We start from the raw sequence: 17077 nt of genomic DNA on the forward strand, positions 1-17077 counted from the left end.
CACAGAAATGTGTTTTGATTTACAAACTGCATTGATTTATTCACAATGAGATGTAAAGCTGCTTTCCAAACTTCATCGGGAAAGATCAAACTGAGAATGCGTACCAGGCAAATCAACTAACGTCTGAGTAAAATTACTAGAGTCTGGGAACAACATTTATTGATTCTTCATTGAGTTTTTGACCAAGTACTGCTCAAATTGAGATATTAATATTTGACAACACAAAGGTAATAGGATTCTCACCAGAAGTTGTAGGTCCTTGTGTTGTTTCGGTTGTCGTGAATTCAGCTGCAGAGCTTGTAGTTGTTGATTCTGCTGTATTGGTGGACACAGCAGTTGACGTAGAACCCGGTACTCCAGTAGTGGTCACTGTACTTGCAGTTGATGTTTCTGCTGTTGTGGTGAATGGAATTAATGACATAATTGAAACTTACATTCAATTTTTAAAAATATTTTTAGTTCTGTATTAATTTACACATTGCCTTTATCTGCGATAAGTCCTCACTATTCTAATTGATTCAGTATGTAATGGTGGGATGATGTCTCATTGAAACAGAAGTGGGAAGAAAACTTATGTAACTCACTTTCGTTCTCATAATTATGCACAAAAATGCAGTAATATTTTGACTTAATCCAGCAAATTCTCATTATGCAGTTTTCTATTGAATGTAACCAAATTTAATGTACATATGGAATTTTTTATTTCCACTGACCAGTTGAAGTAGTGCCCTGTGTTGTTGAAACTGTTGTCGATTCCACTGCTGATGTTGAAGCGGAGCTGCTTGCAGTTGTTTGTGCTGTTGAACTTGTTGGTGCAGGAGTTGATGTTGTAGTCACTGTCTCAGTCGTGGTCTCTGCACTGGGTGTCGAGGTTTCTGGAGTGACTGTGAAAAGTAAATAATAGGTTTGGTCAGGCTATCAGGCCATTTGGAATCGAATGGTGCAAATGTTCACCCATCTGATAATTTGGTATATTATTTTAGAACCACGGTTTATGAAATTTTGCAGGACGATAAATATATAAAAACTTGAAGCTTGTGAAATGCACCACCAACAACCTCTACACCTGACACCTGCTGTGTCATAGCTCTAAAAGTAGATGTGGAAGAAATATTTTTTTAAACTTCCTGAATTTCTTCAGTTGCTACACTGGATTTCAATCAATCGGGTGGAACTGGCGATAATTGTATATTGCAAACTCACCACTTGTCGTGAGCAGTGATGTTGAGATGCTTGTCGATGCTGGAGTGGAGGTCACGGTGCTTGTTGCACCAGGTGGGGTAGTTGATGCAAGAGTTGATGAAGAGGTTGCCAGTGCAGTGGTTGTCTCTGTACTTGTAGTTGATGTTGCTGTTGGTGCAGTGAAAGTAGAACATGCGATTCAGATAGGTGTACCAGGAAAACCATACACACAAATGTGTTTTGATTTACAAACTGAATTGATTTATTCACAATGAGAGATGTAAAGTGCTTTCCAAAGTTCACTGGGAAAGATCAAAATGAGAATGTGAATTTGGCAAATCAACTAACATCTCAGTAAAATTACTGGAATGTGAGAACAACATTTGTTGTTTCTTCCTTGACTTTGTGGCCAAGTACTGCTCAAATTAAGATATCAATATATTACAACACAAAGGTAATAGGATTCTCACCAGTTGTTGTGGGTCCTTGTATTGTTTCGGTTGTTGTGGTTTCAGCTGCAGGGGTTGTAGTGGAGCTGCTTGTAGTTGTTGATTCAGCTGTACTGGTGGACGCAGCAGTTGATGTCGAACCTGGTACTCCAGTGGTGGTCACTGTAACTGCAGTTGATGTTTCTGCTGTTGCAGTGAATGAAATTAATGGCATCATTGATACGTACATTCAATTTGTCGTAATAATTTTAGTCATGTATTAATTTACAAATTGCCTGAATCTGCAATAAATCTTCGCTATTCTAATTGATACAGTATATAATGGCGGGATGATGTCGCATTGAAACAGAAGTGAGAAGAAAATTAATGTTTCTCATCTATGTTCCCATAATTATGAACAAAACTGCAGTAATATTTTGACTGAATCCATCAACTTCTCAGAATGCAATTTTGTGTTGAATGCAACCAAATTTAATGTACATATGGAATTTTTTATTTCCACTGACCAGTTGAAGTGGTGCCCTGTGTTGTTGAAGCTGTTGTCGATACCACGGCTGATGTTGAAGCAGTTGTTTGTGCTGTTGAACTTGTTGGTGCTGGAGTTGATGTAGTAGTCACTGTCGCAGTCATGGTCTCTGCACTGGTGGTTGAGGTTTCTGGAGTGACTGTGAAAAGTAAATAATAGGTTTAGTCAGGCTATCAGGCCACTTGGAATCGAATGGTGCAAATGTTCACCCATTGTATAGTGTGCTATATTCTTTTACTACCACAGTTTATGGATCTTTGCGGGACGATAAACATATTAAAATTGAAGTTAAAAATCACACAACACCAGGTTGTTGTGTGATTTTTAACTTTGTACACCCCAGTCCAACACCGGCATCTCCGAATCATTAAAATTGAATCTCGTGAAATGCGCCAAAACAACCCGTACTCTTGAGACCTGCCCAATCATAGACCTAAAAGTCGAAGCGGAAGAATTGTTTGCTAAACTTTCTGAATTCCATCAGATACTACACTGGATTTCCATCAATTAGGTGGAACTGGCGATAATCTTTATGGCAAACTCACCACTTGTAGTCAGCGGTGACGATGAGATGCTGGTCGATGCTGGAGTGGAACTTGCGGTGCTTGTTGCACCAGGCGTAGTAGTTGATGAAGAGGTTGCCAGTGCCGTGGTTGTTTCTGTACTTGCAGTTGATGTTTCTGTTGGTGCAGTGAAAGGAAGACATGCGATTCAGATATGTGCACAAGGAAAACCATGCACAGAAATGTGTTTTGATTTACAAACTGCATTGATTTATTCACAATGAGATGTAAAGCTGCTTTCCAAACGTCATCGGGAAAGATAAAACTGAGAATGCGTACCAGGCAAATCAACTAACGTCTGAGTAAAATTACTAGAGTCTGGGAACAACATTTATTGTTTCTTCATTGAGTTTTTGACCAAGTACTGCTCAAATTGAGATATTAATATTTGACAACACAAAGGTAATAGGATTCTCACCAGAAGTTGTAGGTCCTTGTGTTGTTTCGGTTGTCGTGAATTCAGCTGCAGAGCTTCTAGTTGTTGATTCTGCTGTATTGGTGGACACAGCAGTTGACGTAGAACCCGGTACTCCAGTAGTGGTCACTGTACTTGCAGTTGATGTTTCTGCTGTTGTAGTGAATGGAATTAATGACATAATTGAAACTTACATTCAATTTTTTAAAATATTTTTAGTTATGTATTAATTTACACATTGCCTTTATCTGCGATAAGTCCTCACTATTCTAATTGATTCAGTATGTAATGGTGGGATGATGTCTCATTGAAACAGAAGTGGGAAGAAAACTTATGTGACTCACTTTCGTTCTCATAATTATGAACAAAAATGCAGTAATATTTTGACTTAATCCAGCAAATTCTCATTATGCAGTTTTCTATTGAATGTAACCAAATTTAATGTACATATGGAATTTTTTATTTCCACTGACCAGTTGAAGTAGTGCCCTGTGTTGTTGAAACTGTTGTCGATTCCACTGCTGATGTTGAAGCGGAGCTGCTTGCAGTTGTTTGTGCTGTTGAACTTGTTGGTGCAGGAGTTGATGTTGCAGTCACTGTCTCAGTCGTGGTCTCTGCACTGGGTGTCGAGGTTTCTGGAGTGACTGTGAAAAGTAAATAATAGGTTTGGTCAGGCTATCAGGCCATTTGGAATCGAATGGTGCAAATGTTCACCCATCTGATAATTTGGTATATTATTTTAGAACCACGGTTTATGAAATTTTGCAGGACGATAAATATATAAAAAATTGAAGCTTGTGAAATGCACCACCAACAACCTCTACACCTGACACCTGCTGTGTCATAGTTCTAAAAGTAGATGTGGAAGAAATGTTTTTTAAACTTCCTGAATTTCTTCAGTTGCTACACTGGATTTCAATCAATCGGGTGGAACTGGCGATAATTGTATATTGCAAACTCACCACTTGTCGTGAGCAGTGATGTTGAGATGCTTGTCGATGCTGGAGTGGAGGTCACGGTGCTTGTTGCACCAGGTGGGGTAGTTGATGCAAGAGTTGATGAAGAGGTTGCCAGTGCAGTGGTTGTCTCTGTACTTGTAGTTGATGTTGCTGTTGGTGCAGTGAAAGTAGAACATGCGATTCAGATAGGTGTACAAGGAAAACCATACACACAAATGTGTTTTGATTTACAAACTGAATTGATTTATTCACAATGAGAGATGTAAAGTGCTTTACAAAGTTCCCTGGGAAAGATCAAAATGAGAATGTGAATTTGGCAAATCAACTAACATCTCAGTAAAATTACTGGAATGTGAGAACAACATTTGTTGTTTCTTCCTTGACTTTGTGGCCAAGTACTGCTCAAATTGAGATATTAATATATTACAACACAAAGGTAATAGGATTCTCACCAGTTGTTGTGGGTCCTTGTATTGTTTCGGTTGTTGTGGATTCAGCTGCAGGGTTTGTAGTGGAGCTGCTTGTAGTTGTTGATTCAGCTGTACTGGTGGACACAGCAGTTGATGTCGAACCTGGTACTCCAGTGGTGGTCACTGTAATTGCAGTTGATGTTTCTGCTGTTGCAGTGGATGAAATTAATGGCATCATTGATACGTACATTCAATTTGTCTTAATATTTTTAGTCATGTATTAATTTACAAATTGCCTGAATCTGCAATAAATCTTCGCTATTCTAATTGATACAGTATATAATGGCGGGATGATGTCGCATTGAAACAGAAGTGAGAAGAAAATTAATGTTTCTCATCTATGTTCCCATAATTATGAACAAAACTGCAGTAATATTTTGACTGAATCCATCAACTTCTCAGAATGCAATTTTGTGTTGAATGCAACCAAATTTAATGTACATATGGAATTTTTTATTTCCACTGACCAGTTGAAGTGGTGCCCTGTGTTGTTGAAGCTGTTGTCGATACCACGGCTGATGTTGAAGCAGTTGTTTGTGCTGTTGAACTTGTTGGTGCTGGAGTTGATGTAGTAGTCACTGTCGCAGTCATGGTCTCTGCACTGGTGGTTGAGGTTTCTGGAGTGACTGTGAAAAGTAAATAATAGGTTTTGTCAGGCTATCAGGCCACTTGGAATCGAATGGTGCAAATGTTCACCCATTGTATAGTGTGCTATATTCTTTTACTACCACAGTTTCTGGAACTTTGCGGGACGATAAACATATTAAAATTGAAGTTAAAAATCACACAACACCAGGTTGTTGTGTGATTTTTAACTTTGTACACCCCAGTCCAACACCGGCATCTCCGAATCATTAAAATTGAATCTCGTGAAATGCGCCAAAACAACCCGTACTCTTGAGACCTGCCCAATCATAGACCTAAAAGTCGAAGCGGAAGAATTGTTTGCTAAACTTTCTGAATTCCATCAGATACTACACTGGATTTCCATCAATCAGGTGGAACTGGCGATAATGTTTATGGCAAACTCACCACTTGTAGTCAGCGGTGACGATGAGATGCTGGTCGATGCTGGAGTGGAACTTGCGGTGCTTGTTGCACCAGGCGTGGTAGTTGATGAAGAGGTTGCCAGTGCCGTGGTTGTTTCTGTACTTGCAGTTGATGTTTCTGTTGGTGCAGTGAAAGGAAGACATGCGATTCAGATATGTGCACAAGGAAAACCATGCACAGAAATGTGTTTTGATTTACAAACTGCATTGATTTATTCACAATGAGATGTAAAGCTGCTTTCCAAACTTCATCGGGAAAGATCAAACTGAGAATGCGTACCAGGCAAATCAACTAACGTCTGAGTAAAATTACTAGAGTCTGGGAACAACATTTATTGTTTCTTCATTGAGTTTTTGACCAAGTACTGCTCAAATTGAGATATTAATATTTGACAACACAAAGGTAATAGGAAACTCACCAGAAGTTGTAGGTCCTTGTGTTGTTTCGGTTGTCGTGAATTCAGCTGCAGAGCTTGTAGTTGTTGATTCTGCTGTATTGGTGGACACAGCAGTTGACGTAGAACCCGGTACTCCAGTAGTGGTCACTGTACTTGCAGTTGATGTTTCTGCTGTTGTAGTGAATGGAATTAATGACTTAATTGAAACTTACATTCAATTTTTTAAAATATTTTTAGTTATGTATTAATTTACACATTGCCTTTATCTGCGATAAGTCCTCACTATTCTAATTGATTCAGTATGTAATGGTGGGATGATGTCTCATTGAAACAGAAGTGGGAAGAAAACTTATGTGACTCACTTTCGTTCTCATAATTATGAACAAAAATGCAGTAATATTTTGACTTAATCCAGCAAATTCTCATTATGCAGTTTTCTAATGAATGTAACCAAATTTAATGTACATATGGAATTTTTTATTTCCACTGACCAGTTGAAGTAGTGCCCTGTGTTGTTGAAACTGTTGTCGATTCCACTGCTGATGTTGAAGCGGAGCTGCTTGCAGTTGTTTGTGCTGTTGAACTTGTTGGTGCAGGAGTTGATGTTGTAGTCACTGTCTCAGTCGTGGTCTCTGCACTGGGTGTCGAGGTTTCTGGAGTGACTGTGAAAAGTAAATAATAGGTTTGGTCAGGCTATCAGGCCATTTGGAATCGAATGGTGCAAATGTTCACCCATCTGATAATTTGGTATATTATTTTAGAACCACGGTTTATGAAATTTTGCAGGACGATAAATATATAAAAAATTGAAGCTTGTGAAATGCACCACCAACAACCTCTACACCTGACACCTGCTGTGTCATAGTTCTAAAAGTAGATGTGGAAGAAATGTTTTTTAAACTTCCTGAATTTCTTCAGTTGCTACACTGGATTTCAATCAATCGGGTGGAACTGGCGATAATTGTATATTGCAAACTCACCACTTGTCATGAGCAGTGATGTTGAGATGCTTGTCGATGCTGGAGTGGAGGTCACGGTGCTTGTTGCACCAGGTGGGGTAGTTGATGCAAGAGTTGATGAAGAGGTTGCCAGTGCAGTGGTTGTCTCTGTACTTGTAGTTGATGTTGCTGTTGGTGCAGTGAAAGTCGAACATGCGATTCAGATAGGTGTACAAGGAAAACCATACACACAAATGTGTTTCAATGTGCAAACTGCATTGATTTATTCACAATGAGATGTACAGCTGCTTTCCAAACTTCATCGTGAAAGATCAAACTGTGAATGTGAAGATGGCAAATCAATACGCCTCTCTGTAAAATTACCAGAATCTGGGAACAACATTTATTGTTTCTTCATTGAGTTTGTTGTACCTGTATTTCTCAACATTATAAATCAATACATTACAGCCAATGGGACTAGGATTCTCACCAGTTGTTGTAGGTCCTTGTGTTGTTTCAGTTGTCATGGATTCAGCTGCAGGGGTTGTAGTGGAAGTGCTTGTCGTTGTTGATTCAGCTGTTGAAGTAGAGCTTGGTACACCAGTGGTGGTCTCTGTACTTGCTGTTGATGTTTCTGCTGTTTCAGTGAATATAATTAATGCCAGAATTGAAATGTACAAGAATCTGCAAACTGCATTTTTATTTCCTCCAAAGTGCAACCCACCCATACCTATCCTCTTACCCTCTCAATGTGTTACCTATGGCTAATGCACGTAACCTCATTGTTCCTGAACACTGTGGGCAATGTAGCACAGCAAATCCACTTAATGTGCACATTTTGAGTGTGGGTGGAAAGCGAATCACCCAGCAGAAACCCTCACAGACACATGGAGAATGTGCAAACTTCATACAGTAGCCTAAAGGTGGAATCAAATCCTGGCCCCTGTTGCTCTGAAGCAGCTGTTCTCACCACTGAGCCACTGTGTTGCCCTTAACCTGATTTCCTGGACAAATTAGTCAATCATTCATTGGTACTATTTCCACCTACATCTGCCTTAGGCCAAAAATTTTTTTTGATAGTGTTGGTTCAAAGCAGTATATCCTTTATTACTTTATTTATTAATAGCTTTTGTGTGACGAGATCTTGGTTTGTGTGGAACTGTCTGCCCTGGACCTTCAGCATTTCCTTGATTTCAGTGCATTGTAGCCATTCTGAGTGAGGTCGTAAATTTATGAAAACATTTCAGGTGCATTTTTGTTAACCCAGCGCTGAAGCTTATGGCTCGTTATGCATTTGGCCTGTTTCAGTTTTTCACACATTTATGTTATTGCAAATTTTCTAGTACAGTGGCACAAAGAGAATTTAGCGATTTGTAATGGTGAACAATTGTAATATTTGCCTCCAAGTCGCCGGATAGTCTGGAAACTGTCATTAATCACTTTCACAGTCACATCACTGAGCTCAACTACCAGTGCAGACAACAACTGAGACAGCGACTACAGCAACGACTGCCAGGAGCAACAGGTTCAACAGCATAAACAACTGCAAGCAGCTCCCCCTCAACATCAGCAGTGGAATCATTCACAGTTTCAACAGCACAGGGCACTACTTCATCTGGTCACTATCTGTGAAAAATTCTATCTGTTACGTATTCAATAGAACGAGTAGTGTGGCTGCCAGACGATAAACTCAGAACATTACCACTTTCATGTTAATGACTGTGGTGATGTAGGAGAGAAGCATAAATGTCAAACCCCTTTCTGCTTCAGTTTTAATATAACACATCAAATTCTGGGCAATTTAAAATAGTTTGGACAGCTGGCAGGTAAGTACTCTTTCTAAAATATGCATAATTGCGTCCATCTGATTACATTTGATGTGAGTCTCAAATATACCATTAACTATTCCATTGCTCAACAAAAACCACAGAATAGCAAGAACAGACCGTACATAAATGCAATATGTACTTGTGTACCTTAATATGAATTGATCTTAAATTTCAATTATGCCATTAACTATGCAACAACTATGCATCAACTCTGCAACAGCAGAAACCTCAAATGCAAGTACAGTGGCCACTACTGGAGTATTGAGTTCAACATTAACTATTACATCCACCTGTACAACAGAATCAACAACTACAAGCAGCTCCATTACAATCCCTGCAGCCAAGTTCAACACAACTGAATTTCAGTAAGACAGCTGTATAGGTCCACTGCTTGATCACTATGTGTACTCGTACCCATAGATCCCAGCCCAAATTGGGAATGAGTAGATATGCACAAGGTCGATAAAGCTTCTATACAGGTGGAAGGGGGTGTAAAGCTCAACTCATACAATATGTTAAATTGTTTGACCCCCCCATTATCTGAGCACCTAACAACCATGCAAAAGGAGCTTAAGAGGGTATTTGTGATATATTGAGTCATTGATATCCCGAGTGGACCAGTCTACCACAAGGGATAAATAGCAGACCTGAAAAAAGAATAGCTGACAATGTTTCTACCAATGGGTCAAATCTGACTCAAAATGATAGGAATACCTAAAAGCTCCAGTAAACTATTGATATCTGTCTTGCAATCAAAACAATGTTAGAATGAAAACATGCATGAGTAAAGATAGAAAGAAGAAGCAAGAAAATCAAACATATGTAATAGTTAAAAAAGCACAACAGAATTGCAAGCCAGTTTTAAGTCTTTATCTGCAAGGCAGGCCGGTCAAATAGGTATATCCATATTTGCATAGGTGCTATTTAAGCAAAGGTAGAATAAATGAGAGAAAGATAAAATCTGCTGTGAAACAAGACTGTAATTAGTGTACAAATCTGAAATGCAGCTCAGGTTGTGTCTTAGGTCAGTCTATTCTTGCTCCCTAATTTTCGTTGCTGCAAAATTTATGATGTGGGCAATCACATATGTGACGCTGCACATATTGCAGTTTGTAGTCAGCAGTACTGTGTCAGCATTATAGTCTTGCAAAATCTTATTCCCAATGAAACATTGGACTCTGCCCAAAAGCAACGTGACCTCAAATGTATGAAGACAATAGAAAAAGGTCATAGAAATAGAAATGAATATATGTTAAAAATTGTGAAACCAGTCTGATTGCAGCAACATTTTGGCAATTAGCCATTCTGTAAAGGCAATGGTTTCTCATCTAAATTAGTCAAAACATCAAAGGAACAATGCTGAGACAGCACATGTTGGCACCAAATGTTGTTCTGATCTCTTTGTATTACATATGTCCAGTTAAAATATTAGAAAACAATCCTCCAGTTTTTATTTTTGCATTGCATCGTAGGCATAGAACCAACATGTTTTACAAATTGTTTCGATGTAAGTGAATCTCCTCAGAATTTGAATTTACGACATGCTTGTAGTAGCATGTATTGCAATATGTTTTGCATAACTAAAACTACAACATAACTGCAAGTTAATTTAAAATTTAATCACATAAGTTAATTAATTTTTTTGTAGTAATTGTCTGCTACTGAGCTAGAACACCTAATGATCACTGACAGATTTTGATGAGCATTGCAGCAAATTCGGTATCAGCACGGCCTTATTTTTTCTTTAGCCATATTGAAATGATGTTCACTAAAGAATATTATAAGCTTGCAACATAGTCAACTTTAAAGAGCCAAAATTGTTTGTAAAAAGCACATGATGATTGTTGATGATCAATTTCAATCTTTTCCCAGCATGTTGTGATGGGTCAATTTGCATCAATTTTAAAGAAAATAATATTGGATATTTTTATGCTCTTCCATATGCAGATGACCAAATCCTCCACCTTATTATGGAATATTTTATTTATTAAGCAGTCACATAATTTCATTTCAGAAGTTTTCTAATTCAAAATATATTGAGGCAAATTATATGCTTTAGGCCTTTTAAATTTAAACATATTGTCTGAATAGCTAAACACAAACTGATTAAAATAGATTGAAAGAAATTCAAGATTTGTCTTCTGGAATTCCTATTCCTGTCACGTTTTCATAACTTAATTTGTTATCTCTTTCTGTTCCTGAAGTTTATTTTTAATTCATTCATGGAATTTATTATCACTGGTTATCCCTAGTTGCCCAGAGGGCAGTTAAAAGTCAATGTAATATAGAAAATAGGAGCAGGAGGAGGCCATTTGGCCCTTCAAATCTACTGTGCCATTCATCACTTTCATGGCCAATCATTCAACTCAATAAGGTAAACACAATGACTGCAGATGCTGGAAACCGGATTCTAGATTAGTGGTGCTGGAAGAGCACAGTTCAGGCAGCATCCAAGGAACAGCAAAATCAACATTTCGGGCAAAATCCCTTCATCAGGAATAAAGGCAGTGAGCCTGAAGCGTGGAGAGATAAGCAGAGGAGGGTGGGGGTGGGGAGAAAGTAGCATAGAGTACAATAGGTGAGTGGGGGAGGGGATAAAGGTGATAGGTCAGGGAGGAGAGGGTGGAGTGGATAGGTGGAAAAGGAGATAGGCAGGTAGGACAAGTCCGGACAAGTTATGGGGACAGTTACTGAGCTGGAAGTTTTGAACTAGGGTGAGGTGGGGGAAGGGGAAATGAGGAAACTGGTGAAGTCCACATTGATGCCATGGGGTTGAAGTGTTCCAAGGCGGAAGATGAGGCGTTCTTCCTCCAAGCGTCTGGTGGTGAGGGAGCGGCGGTGAAGGAGGCCCAGGACTTCCATGTCCTCGGCAGAGTGGGAGGGGGAGTTGAAATGTTGGGCCACGGGGCGGTGTGGTTGATTGGTGCGGGTGTCCCGGAGATATTCCCTAAAGCGCTCTGCTAGGAGGCGCCCAATCTCCCCAATGTAGAGGAGACCGCATGGGGAGCAACGGATAAAATAAATGATATTAGTGGATGTGCAAGTAAAACTTTGATGGATGTGGAAGGCTCCTTTAGGGCCTTGGATAGAGGTGAGGGAGGAGGTGTGGGTGCAGATTTTACAGTTCCTGCGGTGGCAGGGGAAAGTGCCAGGATGGGAGGGTGGGTTGTAGGGGGGCGTGGACCTGACCAGGTAGTCACGGAGGGAACGGTGTTTGCGGAAGGCGGAAAGGGGTGGGGAGGGAAATATATCCCTGGTGGTGAGACCGTTTTGGAGGTGGCGGAAATGTTGGCGGATGATTTGGTTTATGCAAAGGTTGGTAGGGTGGAAGATGAGCACCAGGGGCGTTCTGTCCTTGTTACGGTTGGAAGGGTGGGGTCTGAGTGCGGAGGTGCGGGATGTAGATGAGATGCATTGAAGGGCATCTTTAACCACTTGGGAAGGGAATTTGCGGTCTCTAAAGAAGGAGGCCATCTGGTGTGTTCTGTGGTGGAACTGGTCCTCCTGGGAGCAGATACGGTGGAGGCGGAGGAATTGGGAATACGGGATGGCATTTTTGCAAGAGGTAGGGTGGGAAGAGGTGTAATCCAGGTAGCTGCCCAATCCTGCTGTCTCCCAATAACCTTTGATCCCATTCTTCCCAAGTGCTATATCTAGCTACCTCTTGAATATATTCAATGTTCTGGCATCAACTATTTCATGTGGTAATGAATTGCACAGGCATACCACTCTTTGAGTGAAGAAATGTTTCCTCATCTCCCTCCTAAATGGTCCACCTCAAATTGTCAGACTGTGATCTCATTTCTGGATACATGCACCATTGGGAACATCCTCCCTGCATTTACCTTGTCTTGTCTTGTTAGAATTTTATAAGTCCCTATGAGATTCCCCCTTCACTCATCTGAACACCAGCAAATACTATCCTAGCCGAGTCAATCTCACTTCATATATCAGTCCCACTGACTGGAATCAGTCTGGTAAACTGCTCCCTCAAGCACAAGAGCATCTTTCCTCAAAAAAGGAGACTTAGCCTCACCAGTGCCCTGTGTAACTGCAACAACATATCCCCGTTCCTGTACTCAAAACTTCTCACAATGAAGGCCAACATACCATTTATCTTCTTTACTGCCTGCTACACCTGAATGATTACCTTAAGCAATTGCTGCACAAGGACACCCAGGTTCTGCTGCACACTCCCATCTCCCAGTTTACACCCATTCCAGGCTTAATCTGCCTTCTTGTTTTTGCTTCCAAAGTGAATAACCTCACATTTATCCAAATTATACTGCACCTGCCATTAATTTGCCCACTCATCCAATCTGTCCAGATCACACTGAAGGATCTCTGCATCCTCATCACAGTTCACCCTCCCACCCAACTTGGTATCATTTGCAAATGTTGAGATGATACATTTCGTTCCCACATCCAAATCATTAATATATATATAGTGAATAGTTGGGGATCTAGCACCAATCCCTGTGGCACCCCCACTAGTTACTGCCTGCCAATTTGACAAGGATTGATTAATTCCTACTTTTTGTTTCCTCTCTGCAAACTGGTTTTGCATCCATCTCAATACACTTCCTCCAATTCCATGTGCTTTAATATTGCACAATAATCTTTGATGTGGGACTTTGTCAAACACTTTCTGAAAGTCCAAATACACCACATCAACTGCCTCCACCTTGTCAAAATTCCAACAGATTATTTTACATCTGGTGTCACATGTTGGTCAGGTCTGGTAAGAATGGCAGAATTCCTTCCCTCAAGTACATTAGTGAGACAGGTGGGTTTTTATTCACTTCCTCTTATTCTAGTTTCTTTTCATGGATTACAAATTTAACCATTTGTCATGTTGGGATTCAAACCCATGTCACCAGAACATTAGACTTGGGTTCTGGATTATTATTCCAGTGATGTTAGTAATTCTCCACAGTGAAACATAATTTAAACCAGTCCCAAACTTATCTCATTGATGTTTACTATTTTCTAATTAGATACAAGATCACTACACTTAAGGATCTGAAACAGAAAATGATTCATGTTGAAACATTGGATTCAGGAGTATTCCAGCAGCTCTCATTTGTTTTGTCAGATTTGATGTGTCGTGGCAATGGTTTGCAAAAATCATAATCACAGAAGTGTTACAGAAGAGGAGCCAATCAGCCCATTGGTCTGTACCAGATCACCAAATGAACATCGTGACTTAGTGCTAGTCTTCTGCCTTTTGCCTTGTTTCTATTTAAATAATTATCCAATGTCCTTTTGAATATATCAACTGAACATGCCTCCACCATACTTCCAGGCAGCGCGTTTTGTGAAAAAGATTTGTCTCATAAATATGTAAAGTGCCCTAAACTGTCAATATAGCTGAACTTGCAAAGTGTTTTGCAATCAACGTTTATCATGTGCACATTTCTTCACAGACCTGCACTTCACCTCATGAAACAGTCTTGTCTTAAACTAGTCTTATATCTAACATAAACAAATCAGATTTTACCACATTTCTCATTATGAATATATTCTTGACTATCTCATTGTAAAGGCTTCCTTCATTTCTATAATCTAGGAACAATGAGAAACTAAATCCAAGAAGATGAAACATTATTGCAATGAAAAATACTAAACTAACCTGACTATTCAAACCACTATTTTTCCTCTCTTGCTAGCAAAGATTACCATAATACTTCTGAAAAATAGAATAATCACTCTACATGTTGTCATAATTAATTAATGTATTGTCACTTTGAACTCTTACCTGAAAGACAGAGGCTACTCACAATCACATGCCAAAATAACATGATTGATTTAAACTTTTTACAATTCATTTTTCCAGAAGTTGAAATTTGCTAATTGCAGGAAATCAAGTCTGTCCTCTCCCACAGAAAGCAGTTCAGTAGTGATTGAAGCCTTGCTAAAATCAAATATATCACATCTTCAAATTATGAAGTGTTTTGGTATGCCTGACGTCTCAAATAAAACCACACCTTATTTTGTTCACTGACAGAAAGATAGGTTTAATACGTAGTAAAAGGTGTAACCTTTGTAGTGACCACAGAAAGAGCTTCCCCACCCAAAAGTTCTTCAGTCTGATATTGTCTGTTCCGTAATATCCATGAGCTGACTAATCAGTCTCTCTAGTTATGAAGGAACTTTTAGACGTAGACATAGACTATTTATAAATATAACAGCCGTCAGACAAGTGAAAAGCATAAAATAATGTTTCCTGTTACCACAGAAACTGTGCAATACTTTATATACTTCAAGTGAAACAGAATGGACAGAAGACTTCGTATCCTAGCCTCAGCAATAATGTACTTATGGGTGTGTTCTAATGTAGACGTTCCTTTCCATTTTAACTGGCATTAGTATTTTTCTTTAGTTCAGAATACACGAGGTTAAGAAATTAAGTGAGACACTATACTGTAGGTATTTTCTAATTAGTTAGAATTTATCATTTGAAGCAGATATTTTATGCAATCTTTTCTGTTTTAATGAGTAAAACTCATGACCGGTTTCTTGTTCGAGAGAAAGTAAAGATTCTTTTCTTAGAGCATCCTGTTCTGATGGCTTCAGTGGTTTTCCTAAAAACATCTAGAATGAGCGGGTTTACATGTTTGCTTTTGGCAGTGGATTGCACGGCATTGGTTGAGATATAAGGACCAATATGGCATGATCTCAATTTGGCTAGAATTTGAAAGGCCAATCCAAAGGTGGAATTGGAGAACAGAAAGAAAGGGTTGAATCTTGTAGGGGTCTGGACAATGTGGGCTATGGTGAGAAACATGGCAGAATTACTTGAGAAATCCAGTGAGGACTATCTCGATGTTGGAAGCAGCTCACTATCTTTAATCAAAAGTCCCAGGCATTGAGGCAAGATTCTTGTTAGGGAGCAGGGGTTGCCCACAAGGGGGGGATTATTGATTGCTAACAACCCGATTAACTGCAGCTCACGTTCCCAAATTATCTGAGTGGGGCAGTATGTCGTAGAATTGCTTTGTATCAGTGACGTTGGATGGCTGATGGTTGGGAACATGTGGCTATTGCAAATAGTGCTCACATTGGTCCACTTCTGAAACTAGGTGATTCCCACATGAATAAAAATGCCTCAGATGGCAATATGAGCACTCAGTGGTGCAGTTCTCTTCATTCCATTCCCTTTCCTTACATTCCTCCTTCTTAAAGTTGACTTCAGAAGATCTGTATTCTGCCCCTCCTTGCTCCTACATGTTCAAAGCTCATTGCTGAGCAGTATTGGACAGCATGTTACAGCTGTTCTGACTGGGGTGGACTATGAGATGCCACCACCAGAACCTCTGTGGCACTTAAGATGTATCTTCAGCCCTCTGGTGTCATCTTCTATTACATATCTGGAGGCATTAATTGTAATGGCGTTGGATTTTGATTTCTCAAGGATGCCAACATGTTATGACCAGCTGAGGAAAGGTGAATCAGCTGCACTCTTTTTTGAAGACCCGCAACAAAAAAGTTTAATTCTTTAATCACACTTCAAATACAATGCAGTTGCATAGAAACCCTACAACATCGTAAGAGATCATTTGGCACATCAAGTTCTGCATCAACTCGCTGAACAGGATCCCATCCAGACCTAGTCCTGTACCTTATTCCCATACCCCCACATTTCCATTGGCTAATCTACTTCGCCTGCACTGCCTAGGCACTACAAACAGTTTAGATTAGATTACTTACAGTGTGGAAACAGGCTCTTCGGCCCAACAGGTCCACACCGACCCACCGAAGCGCAACCCACCCAAACCCATTCCCCAACATTTACCTCTTCACCTAACACTACGGGCAATTTAGCGTGGCCAATTCACCTAAACTGCACATCTTTGGACTGTGGGAGGAAGCCAGAGCACCCTGAGGAAACCCACATAGACACGGAGAGAATGTGCAAACTCCACACAGATAGTTGTTCCAGGTTGGAATTGAAACCAGGTCCCTAGGACTGTGAGGTAGTCATACTGAGCCACCACCCGCCTCTTGTGAACTCAAAATTGAAGAAGTAAACTGCAAGGTTTTCTAGAGCAAAATAAAGAGTTTTATTGCTTACAAATCTCAAGGAAAACACTAAAACATAACATCGAATACATGCTCAATGTACAGGCATTGAGTTTTAAAAAGGGCAATGTATCTAATGAGAAAAGGAAGATGATAAATCTCACTGAGAATCCTACATAAATCTACAATAAAAATCGTCTTATGAACAGGAGTTCACAGTAGTGTCCCTTTGTCTGGGCTGGAATCTACAGATTCAATTCTAGTCTCCCTGTTATAG

General features: G+C 39.7%; 1 protein-coding gene across 1 annotated transcript in view; it reads right to left on the reverse strand.

Annotated features, from left to right (window-relative positions):
• The window catches only part of LOC140494637 (uncharacterized), a 90928-nt gene extending 76264 nt beyond the window's left edge, over window positions 1–14664 (reverse strand). Inside the window, exons 1-17 of the mRNA XM_072594035.1 lie at window positions 14537–14664; window positions 7440–7586; window positions 6992–7138; window positions 6503–6673; window positions 6033–6182; window positions 5597–5731; window positions 5032–5190; window positions 4547–4711; window positions 4098–4244; window positions 3609–3779; window positions 3139–3288; window positions 2703–2837; window positions 2138–2296; window positions 1653–1817; window positions 1204–1350; window positions 714–884; window positions 244–393 (exon numbers count right to left, since the gene is read on the reverse strand). Coding sequence (XP_072450136.1) covers window positions 244–393; window positions 714–884; window positions 1204–1350; window positions 1653–1817; window positions 2138–2296; window positions 2703–2837; window positions 3139–3288; window positions 3609–3779; window positions 4098–4244; window positions 4547–4711; window positions 5032–5190; window positions 5597–5731; window positions 6033–6182; window positions 6503–6673; window positions 6992–7138; window positions 7440–7586; window positions 14537–14606 — 2539 coding nt within the window. The 5' untranslated portion in view covers window positions 14607–14664. The remainder of the gene's footprint in view (window positions 1–243; window positions 394–713; window positions 885–1203; window positions 1351–1652; window positions 1818–2137; window positions 2297–2702; window positions 2838–3138; window positions 3289–3608; window positions 3780–4097; window positions 4245–4546; window positions 4712–5031; window positions 5191–5596; window positions 5732–6032; window positions 6183–6502; window positions 6674–6991; window positions 7139–7439; window positions 7587–14536) is intronic.
• Between the last annotated feature and the right edge of the window lie 2413 nt (window positions 14665–17077).

Source organism: Chiloscyllium punctatum, chromosome 24 (assembly GCF_047496795.1).
Source record: "Chiloscyllium punctatum isolate Juve2018m chromosome 24, sChiPun1.3, whole genome shotgun sequence".
Lineage (NCBI taxonomy): Eukaryota > Metazoa > Chordata > Chondrichthyes > Orectolobiformes > Hemiscylliidae > Chiloscyllium > Chiloscyllium punctatum.